The following is a 13436-nucleotide window of genomic DNA, read 5'->3' on the forward strand; positions in this document are numbered from 1 at the left end:
TTGTCACTGCTGTGGATCTGTTACAGCTGTGGTGTGGGTTTTATCCCTGGCCCAGGAACTTCCACATGCCATGGGTGTGGTCAAAATAAAAAAGGAAATTAGAACATATTTTTTTGTTTGTTTGTTTATTTTTTTGGTCTTTTTGCTATTTCTTGGGCCGCTCCCGCGGCATATGGAGATTCCCAGGCTAGGGGTCTAATCGGAGCTGTAGCCACCAGTCTACACCAGAGCCACAGCAACGCGTGATCCGAGCCGCGTCTGCAACCTGCACCACAGCTCACAGCAACACCGGATCTTTAACCCACTGAGCAAGGGCAGGGACCGAACCCTCAACCTCATGGTTCCTAGTCGGATTCGTTAACCACTGAGCCACGACGGGAACTCCAGAACATATTTTGAATTGAATAAAAATGAAACCATACCATGTAATTTATGACATTCTGCTAAAACAAGAGTTCGGGAGTGATTTTGAAGCACTAAACAGCTGCATCAGAACAGAAGAACGACTCAAATCATTAACTTCAGCTTTCACTTCAGTAAAAAGAAGACCAAATAAAACTGAAAGTATAAGAACAAAAATAATGAAGATCAAAGTGGAAATCAGTGAGACAGAAAACAAAAAAAAAAATAGAGAAAATCAACAAAATGGTATTCTGGTACACGTGTTCATTGCAGCATTATTCACAATAATCAAAATTTGGAGACAGGAGTTTCTACTGTAGTGCAAAGAAACTGACGGCGTCTCTGCAGCGTCAGGGCGTAGGTTAGCTCCCTGGCCCGGTGCAGTGGATTTAAGGATCCAGTGTGCCTCCCAGGTCGGAGATGCTATTGCAACTGGTGTTGCCATGGCTGCGGCTTACTCCTCAACTGCAGCTCGGATTAGACCCCTTGCCCGGGAACTTCCACATGCCACAGGTGTGGCCACAAAAAAGAAAAAAAAAAGTAATATATTGAAAACTATTAATGGTACAATTTAAATGAGGGAATTGTATGGTATGTGCATTTGTATCTCAAAGTTGTTAAAAAAAAGAGTACATACTGCACGATTCCATTTACATAAAAGTCTAGAAAATGCAAACTAATATATGGTGACAGAGACCATAATTTTTAAAATCGCTTTCATTTTTCTTAACAGTTTTTCAGTCCCCTGACTGCCTCTTTATGTCTTGAGGAGAAAACAGGGCTCGGAGGAGGAGATGGTCTCACTTGGTCAAGAGTTTGTAAAGCCCGGGGACCTCCGAATCGAGGAACTGGTACTGGGGCCTAGACCCCAGTAATCTTTGATTACCCAAAGGTGTAGTTTAGAAGCCTGTGATTTGCAGACCGCGAGGCAAACGCTAGAACTCCATTTCCCACGAGGTCTCGGGGCACCGGGTGGAGACTTCGTCCGACGATGGGGGCGGCACTCGGTCGCTACCCGGATGTAGCGCCTAGCCCGCGGAGCCTGCCCTGCCCAGCCCAGCAAGAGACGCCCGGGAGGCTTTACCCGCTGCGGTTGAACCGTGCAGGAGGACGACCACTTTGCTGGGTAATCCTTATCGAGGACCACCCCTAGGAGGTCCCCTCGTCCACTCTTTTCTCCTTGAGTCTCCCCATCCCCAGGACAGTTACCTTAGTATAGGATGGAAGGGATTCGAGGGTGGGATGCGTTGTCTGTATATCGGAGGAGATTGAGCCAGCTCTTCGTGTTTGTGAATCCAGCGTTAGGCACCTATCCGTCCCGGGCTCACGAGTCCATCGGAAGTCCCAGAACCACCTACCCTCTGTGGAAAGGGTGTGAGGGAAGTGCCGAGCGGGCTTGTGATGGCTATCGATGGGTCACTAGGATTGCCACCCGTTAAGTTTCCAGGCGCAGGATACTCTCCCCTGTCTTGGGGTTGGGGAGTGTACACATGGCTTCCGTCGCTCCCTAGTGTGCTGAAGTCGTCTGTGCCTGTTCTTGAACCAGAGAAGTTAGTCTTTAATGTGAAAAAGCTTCCTGGATTTAGTAGATAACTAAGTTGCAGAAAGTAGTGACAAAAAATGGGGAGTCTTCTGAATTGTTTTCGGTTCAAAAAGAGTTATTTCAAGTGGATTAGATCTATGGAAAAGGGTGAGACTGGAGGAGAATGTACTAGAAACGGTAATACTTTGAGCTGCTTTCTTGTCTTGATTGTTCCTGGGTCTTTTATGTGGTGTGTCTAACCTAGGAGAAAATTGACTGCTAGGCAGTGTACATGTGAAGAAGGATGTTTTGTCAGATGAGATTGGATGATTTATTTTTTTTCCCATTTTTTAAAGTTTTGTTGAAGTACAGTTGATTTACAGTGTTGTGATAATTTCTGCTATATAACAGAGTGATTCAGTTATATACATGAACATATCCATTCTTTTTCAGATTCTTTTCCTCTATAGGGAGATTGGAATATTTAGAAGAAACTAGAATTACAAGGTTAAAAGTGAGTGACTAACTTGGAAGGGAACCTTCTGAGGTATTGGTTTCTGCAACTTCAGGCTTCTTCCAATTTCCAATCCTAGAGGCATACTTAATGATCTCTGAGCTGATCTGATGTCTACTTCACAGTGCTACTGTGAAGCTTAAATAAGATATGTGAAAGTATTTTGCACAGTGCCTGTAACAGCCTTCCCCATAGCAACTTATTTTCCTGTGGGCCATTCATTACTGTGTATTACTGTTTGCCTTTTTAGAAAAGTCCTGCCTTTTCCATAGGAGTATGAGCTTCTATCATAATTTTTAACCTTTTTTTGAGTCCCTCTTAGCAGTGCATTGTGCATATTAGCACCTGCCAGAGTGTGTGGGTGGTGGTGATGAGGAGAAAGCTGTAGGTGATCATAGCTGGGCAGCCTAGTGATGGTGGATCTGGGAGCTGAACGAAAGAAGCTTTTCTCATATAAGTGATGAACAAAGTATTGGCTTTTCTCAGAGCTCCCAGCTGTTTAAAAACATACTCTTATTTTTTTGTATTTTTAACCATTTTAAGTGTACAGTAGTGTTAACTATCTGCACATTGTTGTACAACAGATCTCTATAGAGTTTTTTCCTCTTGAAAAACTGAAACTCTGTATCCCTTAAACAACTCCCCATTTCCCCCTCCCCCAGCCCCTGGCAGCCGCCATTCTTTGTTTCTATGAATTTTGACTCTTCTAGATACCTTATATAAGGGGAATTGTAGTATTTGGCTTTTTGTGACTGGCTTATTTCACTTAGCATAATGTCCTCAAGGTTCATCTATGTTGTAGTGTATGAAGAGATTTCCTTTTTCTTTTTAAGGCTGAGTAAAATATATGTATATATTATATATGTATTATATATATATTCTTTATCCATTATCCATTGATGGACATTTAGGTTGCTTGCTTCTACCTCTTGGCTATTGTGAATAATGATGCAGTGAACATGGGTGTGCAATTATCTGAGAGCTTGTCTTCAATTCTCTTGGATATATTTATTATTATTATTATTTTTGTTGTTGTTGTTGTTGTTATTGTTGCTATTTCTTGGGCCGCTCCCGCGGCATATGGAGGTTCCCAGGCTAGGGGTTGAATCGGAGCTGTAGCCAGCGGCCTACGCCAGAGCCACAGCAACGCAGGATCCGAGCCGCGTCTGCAACCTACACCACAGCTCACGGCAACGCCGGATCGTTAACCCACTGAGCAAGGGCAGGGACCGAACCCGCAACCTCATGGTTCCTAGTCGGATTCGTTAACCACTGCGCCACGACGGGAACTCCGGATATATTTATTATTATTATTATGTTGGCAGCACCTGCGGCATGTGGAAGTTCCCAGGCCAGGGATTGAACCCATGCCACAGGTGTGACCTGTGCCATAGCTGCGGCAACACTGGATCCCTAACATGCTGCACCACATGGTAACTTTTAGTATTATTTTTAAACCTGTTAACTATGGAGAATTTCAAACATACACACAAGTAGAGGAAGTTGTATAATGAATATGTGGGCTGGATAAATGAGTTAACTGTACAAAGCAGCCCCCTCCCCCAGAATACCTGGGACTTTTGTTGAACCCTCCTTTTCATGAGAGTTTGCTACAGGTGAGGATGTTTTGGTTTTATTCAGACCTGGGCTACCCTACCTCCATTTCATTGTCTAGGTCCACCATCAGTGTGACTTGAGTGCCCATCTACAGATCATTTTATTATCTATACCTGGAGTACTGGTATATCTAAACAATAGAAAGGAGTGTAGATGGTGCTTTCTTTTTGTTTTGTTTTTGTCTTTTTAGGGCCACACCTGAGGCCTATGGAGGTTCTCAGGCTAGGGGTTAAATCGGAGCTATGGCTGCTGGCCTATGCCACAGACATAGCTACAGCAATGCGGGATCCGAGCCATGCCTGCAACCTACACCACAGCTCACGGCAATGCCAAATCCTTAACCCACTGAGCAAGCCCAGGGATCGAACCCATGTCCTCATGGATACTAGTTGGGTTCATTAACCACTGAGCCATGATAGGTACTCCTAGATGGCTTTTCCTAGTTATAGAGATGAGGAGCTGAACTGGGGTGCAAAGTGGCATTGGTGGCTGAGAGTTTTGCTCTGGTTCAGCAAGCAGTCACTGAGCAGAGACACTGGGTGGTACCTGGAGGAGGCTGGGAGGATGAGTTGTATAGGCAGTAACTGCTATCAGAGGAGAAGGAAATTAATCCAGACTGGGAAAGTCAAGGAAGGTGGTTCTCAAGGAATGTAGTGGTTGACTTTGCCCTACTTCCATTGACCTTGTGTGTTTGATCCCCTATGCTTGTTCCTAAATGTAAAAAGACAGAGCTGATGGTCAGTGAGTACTCTGGGATGGTTGCCTACTAGAACTGAATTAGGCCCTGGACTTTTGGCTGTGGAACCTGTGCTAAGGAAAGGAAGGTATCTAGCTGGAATGCCTTGCTGGTCAGAATTGACCATGTGAGGAAAGAGCTACCCCTAGTGGGCTAGTGGGCCTGTGCAAAGCATACTGAGAAAGCCAGCTTTTCTTTACCCTGACCCAAAATGAGGTGTTTTGTTTTGGTCCATGACATGGGCCTAATGTAGACCTTAGCTAATAAGACAACAAGATGGGGGAGGTATCTATTCCCCCAAATTCTTGAGGTGCAAAACGAATTGATTCTCATTTTTTCCTATAATGAAATAACATATGGGAGTTAGTGCTATGGCACAGTGGGTTAAAAATCTGACTGTAGTGGCTCATGTCGCAGCAGAGGCGTGGGTTTGATCTCTGGCCCAGAGCAATGGGTTAAAGGATCTGGTGTTGCCGCAGCTGCGGCTCAGGTTCAATCCCTGGGAACTTGCATATGCTGCAGGTGCAGCCATAAAAAAAATATGTATGATAATGTATCCCCTTTCCTCCATGTTCTGACACTTGAAGTTAGTACTAAAAGGATCCAGTCTGAAACTGGGCAGCAGTTAAGAAGCTAAAGAAAATGGCATGCTTTAGGGGCACTGACAGTAGGGCATCGACAGGATATTAATATGGGAGCTCACAGTAAACATGCTCCTTGGAGATGACGTTTTGGACCATTAACTCTCAAATACTTTATTCATAAAGAAATGGACTAGAGGGGAGTTCCCGTTATGGCGCAGCGGAAACGAATCCGACTAGGAGCCATGAGGTTGCGGGTTCAATCCCTGGCCTCGCTTGGTGGGTTAAGGATTCAGCATTGCCGTGAGCTGTGGTATAGGTCACAGACATGGCTCGGATCTGGCGTTGCTGTGGCATTGGCAGAGGCCAGCAGCTGTAGCTCTGATTGGATCCCTAGCCTGGGAACCTCCATATGCTGCGGGTGTGGCCCTAAAAAGACAAAAGACCAAAAAAAAAAAAAAAAAAAGAAAAAAGAAATGGACTAGAGTATGGTGGTGTTATGATCTGTAGTTTTTGTTTTTGTTTTTTGTCTTTTTAGGGTTGCACCCACAGCATATAGAGGTTCCCAGGCTAGGGGTCCAATTGCAGCTGCCAGCCTACACCACAGCCACAGCAACACCAGATCAAAGCTGTGTCTGCAACCTACACTGCAGCAATGCTGGATCCTTAACCCACTGATCGAGGCCAGGGATTGAACCTGCGTCCTCATGGATGCTAGCAGATATGTTTCCGCTGGGCCATGACAGGAACTCCCATGATCCGTCGTTTTATTCAGATAAGGTGGGAAAGGATGAGTCCTCTGGTTTGTACAGCATTGCAATCACATTACAAAACTTTTGCCTTCCCCAGCAGAATAGTAATTTTCTTGAAGTCATAGTAGCTTCTGACACTTAATGAGTACTTCCTACGTGTCAGGTATTAATCAGTATGGCAGCTGTATTCTTTCATTTAAGCTTCAGTTATAAACTTGCCCAAGTTCACAAAACTTAAGAAGAGAAGACTGGTTTTTCACTCCAGGCAGTCTGACTTCAGAATCTGTATTCTTAGCCACTTCTCCATATGGCTGGGTCAGACTGGCCTACCTTTCTCTCCAATATTATGTTATTGTTTTTCAGGGACAGAGTGTGCCTTTGCTGAATCTATAGCCACAGACCTAAAGTCAACCTTGGGAACCTTCTTTCTATACTGGTGTTTTGTGTGGTTTTGTTTGTTTGGTTTTGGTTTTTTTGCTTTTTAGGGGCTGCACCTGTGGCATATGGAGGCTCCCAGCCTAGGGGTTGAATCAAAGCTATAGCTGCTGGCCTATGCCATAGCCACAGCAATGCCAGATCTGAGCCATGTCTGTGACCTACACAACAGCTCATGGCAACTCCGGATCCCCGACCCACTAAGCGAGGCCAGGGATCGAACGTGCATCCTCATGGATACTAGTAGGATTCACTTCTGCTGTGCCACAACAGGAATTGCCTTTTTATTTTTTGTTTGTTTTTGTCTTTTTTGGCCATTTCTTGGGCCGCTCCCTTGGCATATGGAGGTTCCCAGCCTAGGGGTCAAATCAGAGTTGTAGCTACCGGCCTATTCCAGAGCCACAGCAACGCCAGATCTGAGCCGCATCTGTGACCTACACCACAGCTCATGGCAATGCCGGATCCTCAACCCACTGAGCCCGGCCAGGGATCGAACCTGCAATCTCATGGTTCCTTGTTGGATTCGTTAACCACTGAGCCACGATGGGAACTCCAGGAATTGCCTTTTTAAAAAAATTAACATGTATTTAGCACCTGCTAACATTTTAACGCCTTTGATATAATGCAGATCTTATGACAATAATGTAACATAAATAAGTATGTATACAATGGTTTTTAATATTTTTGGGCTTACAGTCCTTTTTGAGAGTCTGATATCAGCTTTGGATCTTCTTTCCAGAAAAATGTACTAATGCACATACACATAATATTACACACAACTTCAGAGGTGGCTTCTAGAATCCACTGAAGGCTATCATCTAGCAGTCCGTGGACTCCATCCATGGTAAGAACTCTTGCCCTATACAACCTTTCCCAGCTGACTCTTCTGTGGTGCTAAGGGGCTGGGCAGTGTGGATGTGTGTGTTGCGGGGGGTGGGGTGGTGGTTACCTCTTTTCTTTCTCCTCAGAGAGAAATGTTTATATAGCTTAGGCTCCCTAAATTAACCAAAGTCTGTGAACATTCTTTCTTTCTCTCTTGTACACAGGACTCCAAGAGAACAATGCAGACGATCAAATGTGTGGTTGTGGGGGATGGGGCTGTAGGTAAGACCTGTCTCCTCATCAGTTACACCACAAATGCCTTTCCTGAGGAGTATATCCCCACTGTGTTTGACAACTATAGTGCCCAGACATCGGTGGATGGCCAAATCGTCAGCCTGAATCTGTGGGACACAGCTGGCCAAGAGGAGTATGACCGACTGCGAACGCTGTCCTACCCCCAGACTAATATCTTTGTCATTTGTTTTTCCATTGGCAACCCATCCTCTTATGCCAACGTGAGGCATAAGTGGTACCCAGAGGTCTCGCATCATTGCCCCAATGTACCCGTTTTGCTGGTAGGCACCAAGAGGGACCTGCGGAGTGACCTTGAGACAGTGAAGAAGCTGAAGGAACAGAGCCTAGTGCCCACAACTCCTCAGCAAGGCACTTCCCTGGCTAAGCAGGTGGGGGCTGTGAAGTATCTGGAATGTTCGGCCCTGATGCAGGATGGGGTCCATGAGGTATTTTCAGAAGCTGTCCGGGCTGTGCTTTACCCTGCCACAAAGAAGAACACCAAGAAGTGTGTCCTCTTATAGCTTTGGGGGTGCCGCTTGGGGACTGCACCTAAGAAGAATAAGGGGGAATTCCTTTGACAGCACTTAACAACGCCAGTGGGAGCCATTTATCTCTTCTTCTGGAAACCCTAGACTTCAGATTATCTGATTTTTGGAGGAATGAAGAGAGGCTAGTTTGTACTTGGCTGCTTTGAAGGTCAGTCTGAACCTTTTGAAGGAAGTTTGAGTGTGTGTGTCTCCCCTGTTGAAGCGGTTAGGAGAGACACCACCAAGTGCTGTGCTTTTCTGTCTTGGCCAGGCCACGACTAAGCAGAGCAGCCTAGTTCTGTTCTTTGTGGGCTTTTGCTTGGCTGTTTGAATTCTAATTTCAGCTTTCCTGGCTGAATTTACCATTGAGCGAGTGCCTTACAGAAGGACAAGATTCTCTAGGTTTTCAAATCATTGCCTTAAACTTTCTGCTATGCTACTAATTTTTGGAAACCATTGTATGTGTGATTCCTGGGTGTTCCCAGTATTGACATCTCCTTTCCATTCTTGAGAGAAGATATTTCTGCAATTATGGTTAAGCAGGATTGTCTAGAGTTCTGTGAAACCGTAACAGATGTTTCTTAAAAGGGTTCTGCAGTCAAATAAGGCAGGAACCAGTGATTTATTTATTTTTATTTTTTTGTCTTTTTAGGGCCGCACCCACAGCATATGGAGGTTCCCAGGCTAGGGGTCGACTCAGAGCTGTAGCTGCCCACCTACACCACAGACACAGCACCGCAGCATCCGAGCTGCGTCATCGACCTACACCACAGCTCACGGCAATGCCGGATCCTTAACCCACTGAGCGAGGCCAGGGGTCGAATCTGCGTGTTCGTGGATGCTAGTCAGGTTCGTTTCTGCTGAGCCACGATGGGAACTCCCAGGAACCAGTGATTTAAATAGTGCTGAATAGGTTCTTCTACTGCAGGAAGTTATAACTTTTAAGCAGCATGCAATGTTTCCCAATCTTATTTCACTGAACCTTTATTTGGAGGGATCCCATGCAACACCTGTTAACATCTCTGGGAACAGTTTCAGAGATGCTGGGTTACTAGGGACTAGGAATTCCCATGGAGGAGAAAGTGAAGAAAAAAAAGCATGATGTGGTCCTGTTCTTTGTGATCTTTCTCTCTTCATGCCTTTGAGAGGAGTGTTTACCAGTCATGGTCTTGTTAATGGTTCTGCTCCCATCCTTAGGAAATGGGTTTGGCCCTTAGTCCTGAGAGTACACTGGCTATGGGATCTTTTTTTTTTTTTTTTTTTTTTGTCTTTTTGTCTTTATAGGGCCACACCCATGGCATATGGAGGTTCCCAGGCTAGGGGTCTAATCGGAACTGTTGCTGCCAGCCTCCGCCAGAGCCACAGCAACTTGGGATCTGAGCCGCATCTGCGACCTACACCACAGCTCATGGCAACGCCGGATCCTCATCCCACTGAGCAAGGCCAGGGATCGAACCCGCAACCTCATGGTTCCTAGTCAGATTCGTTAACCACTGAGCCAGGACGGGAACTCCTGGCTCTGGGATCTGATGCTCAGATCTGCCCTCAGATTCTGTAACATTCTGCTGTGGAATGAATAATCTGTCTGCAAAGCTATGTCTCTGAGGCTTCTGTGGGGCCCTTTTTTCTGTCACCCTTCTACTTTAGGGAAAGACCACTGAAGATTAGCCCCCTACATAAAACCAAGGAAACAACAAAATTAATTAGAACTAATCAAATTAGTTGCCATTAGGGTGTTCTGTGATTCCTTCTGAGACTTCTCTTCTGCTATCATTCTTCTGAGTCACTATAAAGGCTTCCTGTTCCTCTCTCCTCTGTATATCCCCATGTGTGTGCATGTGTTCCTTCAACCCCTGTGTGCCTTTTGAGGTCTTTTAGTTGCTTCAAGAGAATTGGAGTACGTTGGGGGTCTCCAGACTATGGGACTTTCGTCACTCTTGTGAGGGTTTTGCTGGAGTTGCTCAGCCTGCCCTGGGACACAAGGAGTCAGATTCCCTATCCCAGTGGGTCTGCTACTCCTCCCTCCGTGTTTGTTTTCCTGTTTTTTTCTTTTTTAGGGCTGCACCTGTGGCATATGGAAGTTCCTGGGCTAGAGGTTGAATCAGAGCTGCAGCTGGAGCCTACGCCACAGCCACAGCCACACCAGATCCGAGCTGCATCTGCAACCTACACCAAAGCAATACTGGATCCTTAACCCATTGATTGAGGCCAAGGATTGAACCCACATCCTCACGGACACTATATCAGGTTTGTAACCCACCGAGCCACAATAGGAACTCCCTCCCTTGGTGTATTTTTGACCTTCTTCATTTGACATGGAAGGAAAACTTTATCTGGCAGATAGTGGTTGACAACTCCACCGTGCACATGTCCTTTCACCCTGCCAGAAGAGCATGGGATTTTTGAGAGTTTGGGAAATGGAGCTAAAAGGATCATATACATCCCCTTGGAGTGGGTAAAGTACCTTTGCTTTGCTCTGTGATATTGTTATTCTTTGACAAGACAGGATCAGAGTAACCTCAGGCTAACTGAACCTCCTAGATAGGGTTTGCCAGACAAAATATAATTAGCTTTTTTTTTTTTTTTAAGGACTGCACCTGCAGCATATGGAAGTTCCCAGGCTAGGGATCCAATTGTAGCTGCAGCTGCCAGCCTACACCACAGCCATGGTAACACCAGATCCAAGCTGTGTCTGCGACCTATACTGCAGTAATGCTGGATCCTTAACCCACTGAGCGGGGCCAGGAATCAAACCCATGTCCTCATGGATACTGGTCAGGTTTGTTACCACTGAGCCATAATGGGAACTCCAAAATACAATAATTTTTTTTTACTAATTTTTTAGTGTGTTTATCTTGCAATATTTGGGACACACTCACACTAAAAAAAATTGCTGTTTATCTGAATTTCAAATTTAACAGGGCATCCTGTGTTTTTATTTGCTAAATCCAGCAATCCTACTCTTGGAGAATCTGGAACCTGGAGGTTAAGTGAATATTGACCAAGTATTGCTGGAAGATAAAATTTTATGTACATTTTCTATTCTTTCATTCTGGTTTTCCCCTTTCCTCACCATGGACTAAAGTGTTTGTTTTTCCTTCATCACTGTGCACCCTACCTCACCCAGTACTTCATTGGTATACATTTCTACACTGTTGATTGTTTAAAGCTGTGGAGGATCCAGGATGAATACTACTGTCTAACATACGCCTTCTATCTCAGTTTCAGTGTACTGTTATCTGTTTTCCAGCGTGTGACCCAGGGCCTCCTGGGGGTGGTGGGGATTCTGTATGAGCAGTGTGTTAACTGGAAGAGGGTGAGGGTGGCCCTCAACTAAGGCCTAGTAGCACTTTGGAAAGTGGGGCTGCTATTATGTGGCCACTGCCTTGGCATAGAGACACTGGGTTTTCCCAAAGGCAGCCAAATGGAAGTATATTCCAGTCTTAGGATATTCTAATTGATGCCACCTTGGGTGCTTATAGGACTTCATGGTTGAAAGGGATTAGAAACATGGCTGTCACCTGGGTCTCTGATAACTTTCTCTTTGGTTACTGTAATCTTTTTAGGTTGGCTTTTAATTTAATAGTACCTGATATATTCCCATATGTAAGCCTGGCTTTGGTTTGGGCAAACTTGTGTCTTCTACTAAATGGAGGTGTGATCTACCAGTCTGATAAAGTGGTTTTGTATTGGACTGATTTGATAGTCTTAAGCATATACTGACAGACATCTTGGTTTTTATACTTAGACTAACATGTTACTATCACTTTTAAATTATTCATAGTGAATGGTAATAAACTCTTCTGATTTTACAGGTCTGTTGCTTTCTAAAAACCAAAGAAATTCCTCACTACTCCCCTCACCCTGTTTTGTGCGGTTTTTAATGCTTTTCAACTTTGCAAAGGATTGAAATAACTATAATTACCATACTGCACATGTGTAACTGTACTTTTTTCTTTTTACAGCTGCACCCACAGCATATGGAAGTCCCCGGGCCGGGGTCGAATCAGAGCCACAGCTGGATCCTATGCCACAGCCATGGCAACACCGGATCCGAGGCGCATCTGCAACCTACACCATAGCTTGTAGCAATGCCGGATCCTTAACCTACTGAGCGAGGCCAGGGATCAAACCCACATCTTCACAGAGACAACATCGGGTCTTAACCTGCTGAGCCACAATGGGAACTCCTGTACTTATTTTTCTACATCAGATAATCAGGGTAGGGAACTGTCTGCCCTAACATCGATTCTCTAGTTCCTGCCCACCCCTTACCTATTCATCTCCAGGATTTAGCTTCATTTCCTGGTTTTCAATAATGACAGTCCTGTTAGTTCCCTTTCAGTGATTTTTCTCACACAGCATTCAGGAAACAATTATCAAGCTCCCACTGTGTTGCAGGCATGACTTTGCTAGGGGCTGGGTTGTAAAGACAAGATGTATCATTGAATATCTTTTGCCTCTTTAGTTATCTCAGGAAAATATCCTTCCTTTTTTTTTTTTTTTTAGGGCTGCATCTGTGGCATGTGGAGGTTCCCAGGCTAGGGGTTGAATTAGAGCTATAGTCGCTGGCCTATGCCACAGCCACAGCCACACCAGATCCGAGCCTTGTCTGGGACCTACACCACAGTTCACGGCAATGCTGGATTCTTAACACACTGAGCGAGGCCAGGGATCAAACCTGCATCCTGATGGATGCTAGTCAGATCCGTTTCTGCTGAGCCACGACGGGAACTCCCTCCTTCCTCTGTTTGTTATAAAAATAAACTAATCCTGGCTGGCAACTGCAAATAGTGCTGGTGCACTATTAAGTGCATGAGTAAGGAAGAGCAAAATCATGTTTTTGTTTTAGAAAAGCTTTATTGAGGTGTAATTTACATACTGTAAAATTCACTCATTTAAAGTGTACAATTTCATGATTTTTAGTAAACTTACTGAGTCATGCCATCACCAAAATTCAGTTTGAGAACATTTCCATCACCCAAAGAGATCCCTCATGCAGTTAATCCCTTGTAGTCATCCCCAGACCTAGGCAACTACTCATCTCCTTTTATTTTCTGAACATTTCATATAAATGGAGTCAAACAATATGTGGTCATTTTGAACTCTTTCCTTTCATTTGGCATGTTTTCAAGGTTCATCCATCCATTTTCTAGCCCATATGGGTACTTAATTTCTTTTTACTGCTGAATAATATTCTACTGTATAAGTATACCAGATTTTATCTACTCATA

At 44.7% G+C, this 13436-nt stretch overlaps 1 protein-coding gene across 1 annotated transcript; it reads left to right on the forward strand.

Annotated features, from left to right (window-relative positions):
* Positions 1406–13407, forward strand: LOC100620825 (rho-related GTP-binding protein RhoG-like). The gene is made up of 3 exons (XM_005659070.3): positions 1406–1528; positions 7299–7403; positions 7606–13407. Exons 2-3 carry the CDS (start codon positions 7401–7403, stop codon positions 8194–8196), a joined length of 594 nt encoding a protein of 197 aa, XP_005659127.1. The 5' UTR covers positions 1406–1528; positions 7299–7400; the 3' UTR covers positions 8197–13407.

The sequence above is a fragment of the Sus scrofa genome, chromosome X (genome assembly GCF_000003025.6).
Source record: "Sus scrofa isolate TJ Tabasco breed Duroc chromosome X, Sscrofa11.1, whole genome shotgun sequence".
Taxonomy (NCBI): Eukaryota; Metazoa; Chordata; class Mammalia; order Artiodactyla; family Suidae; genus Sus; species Sus scrofa.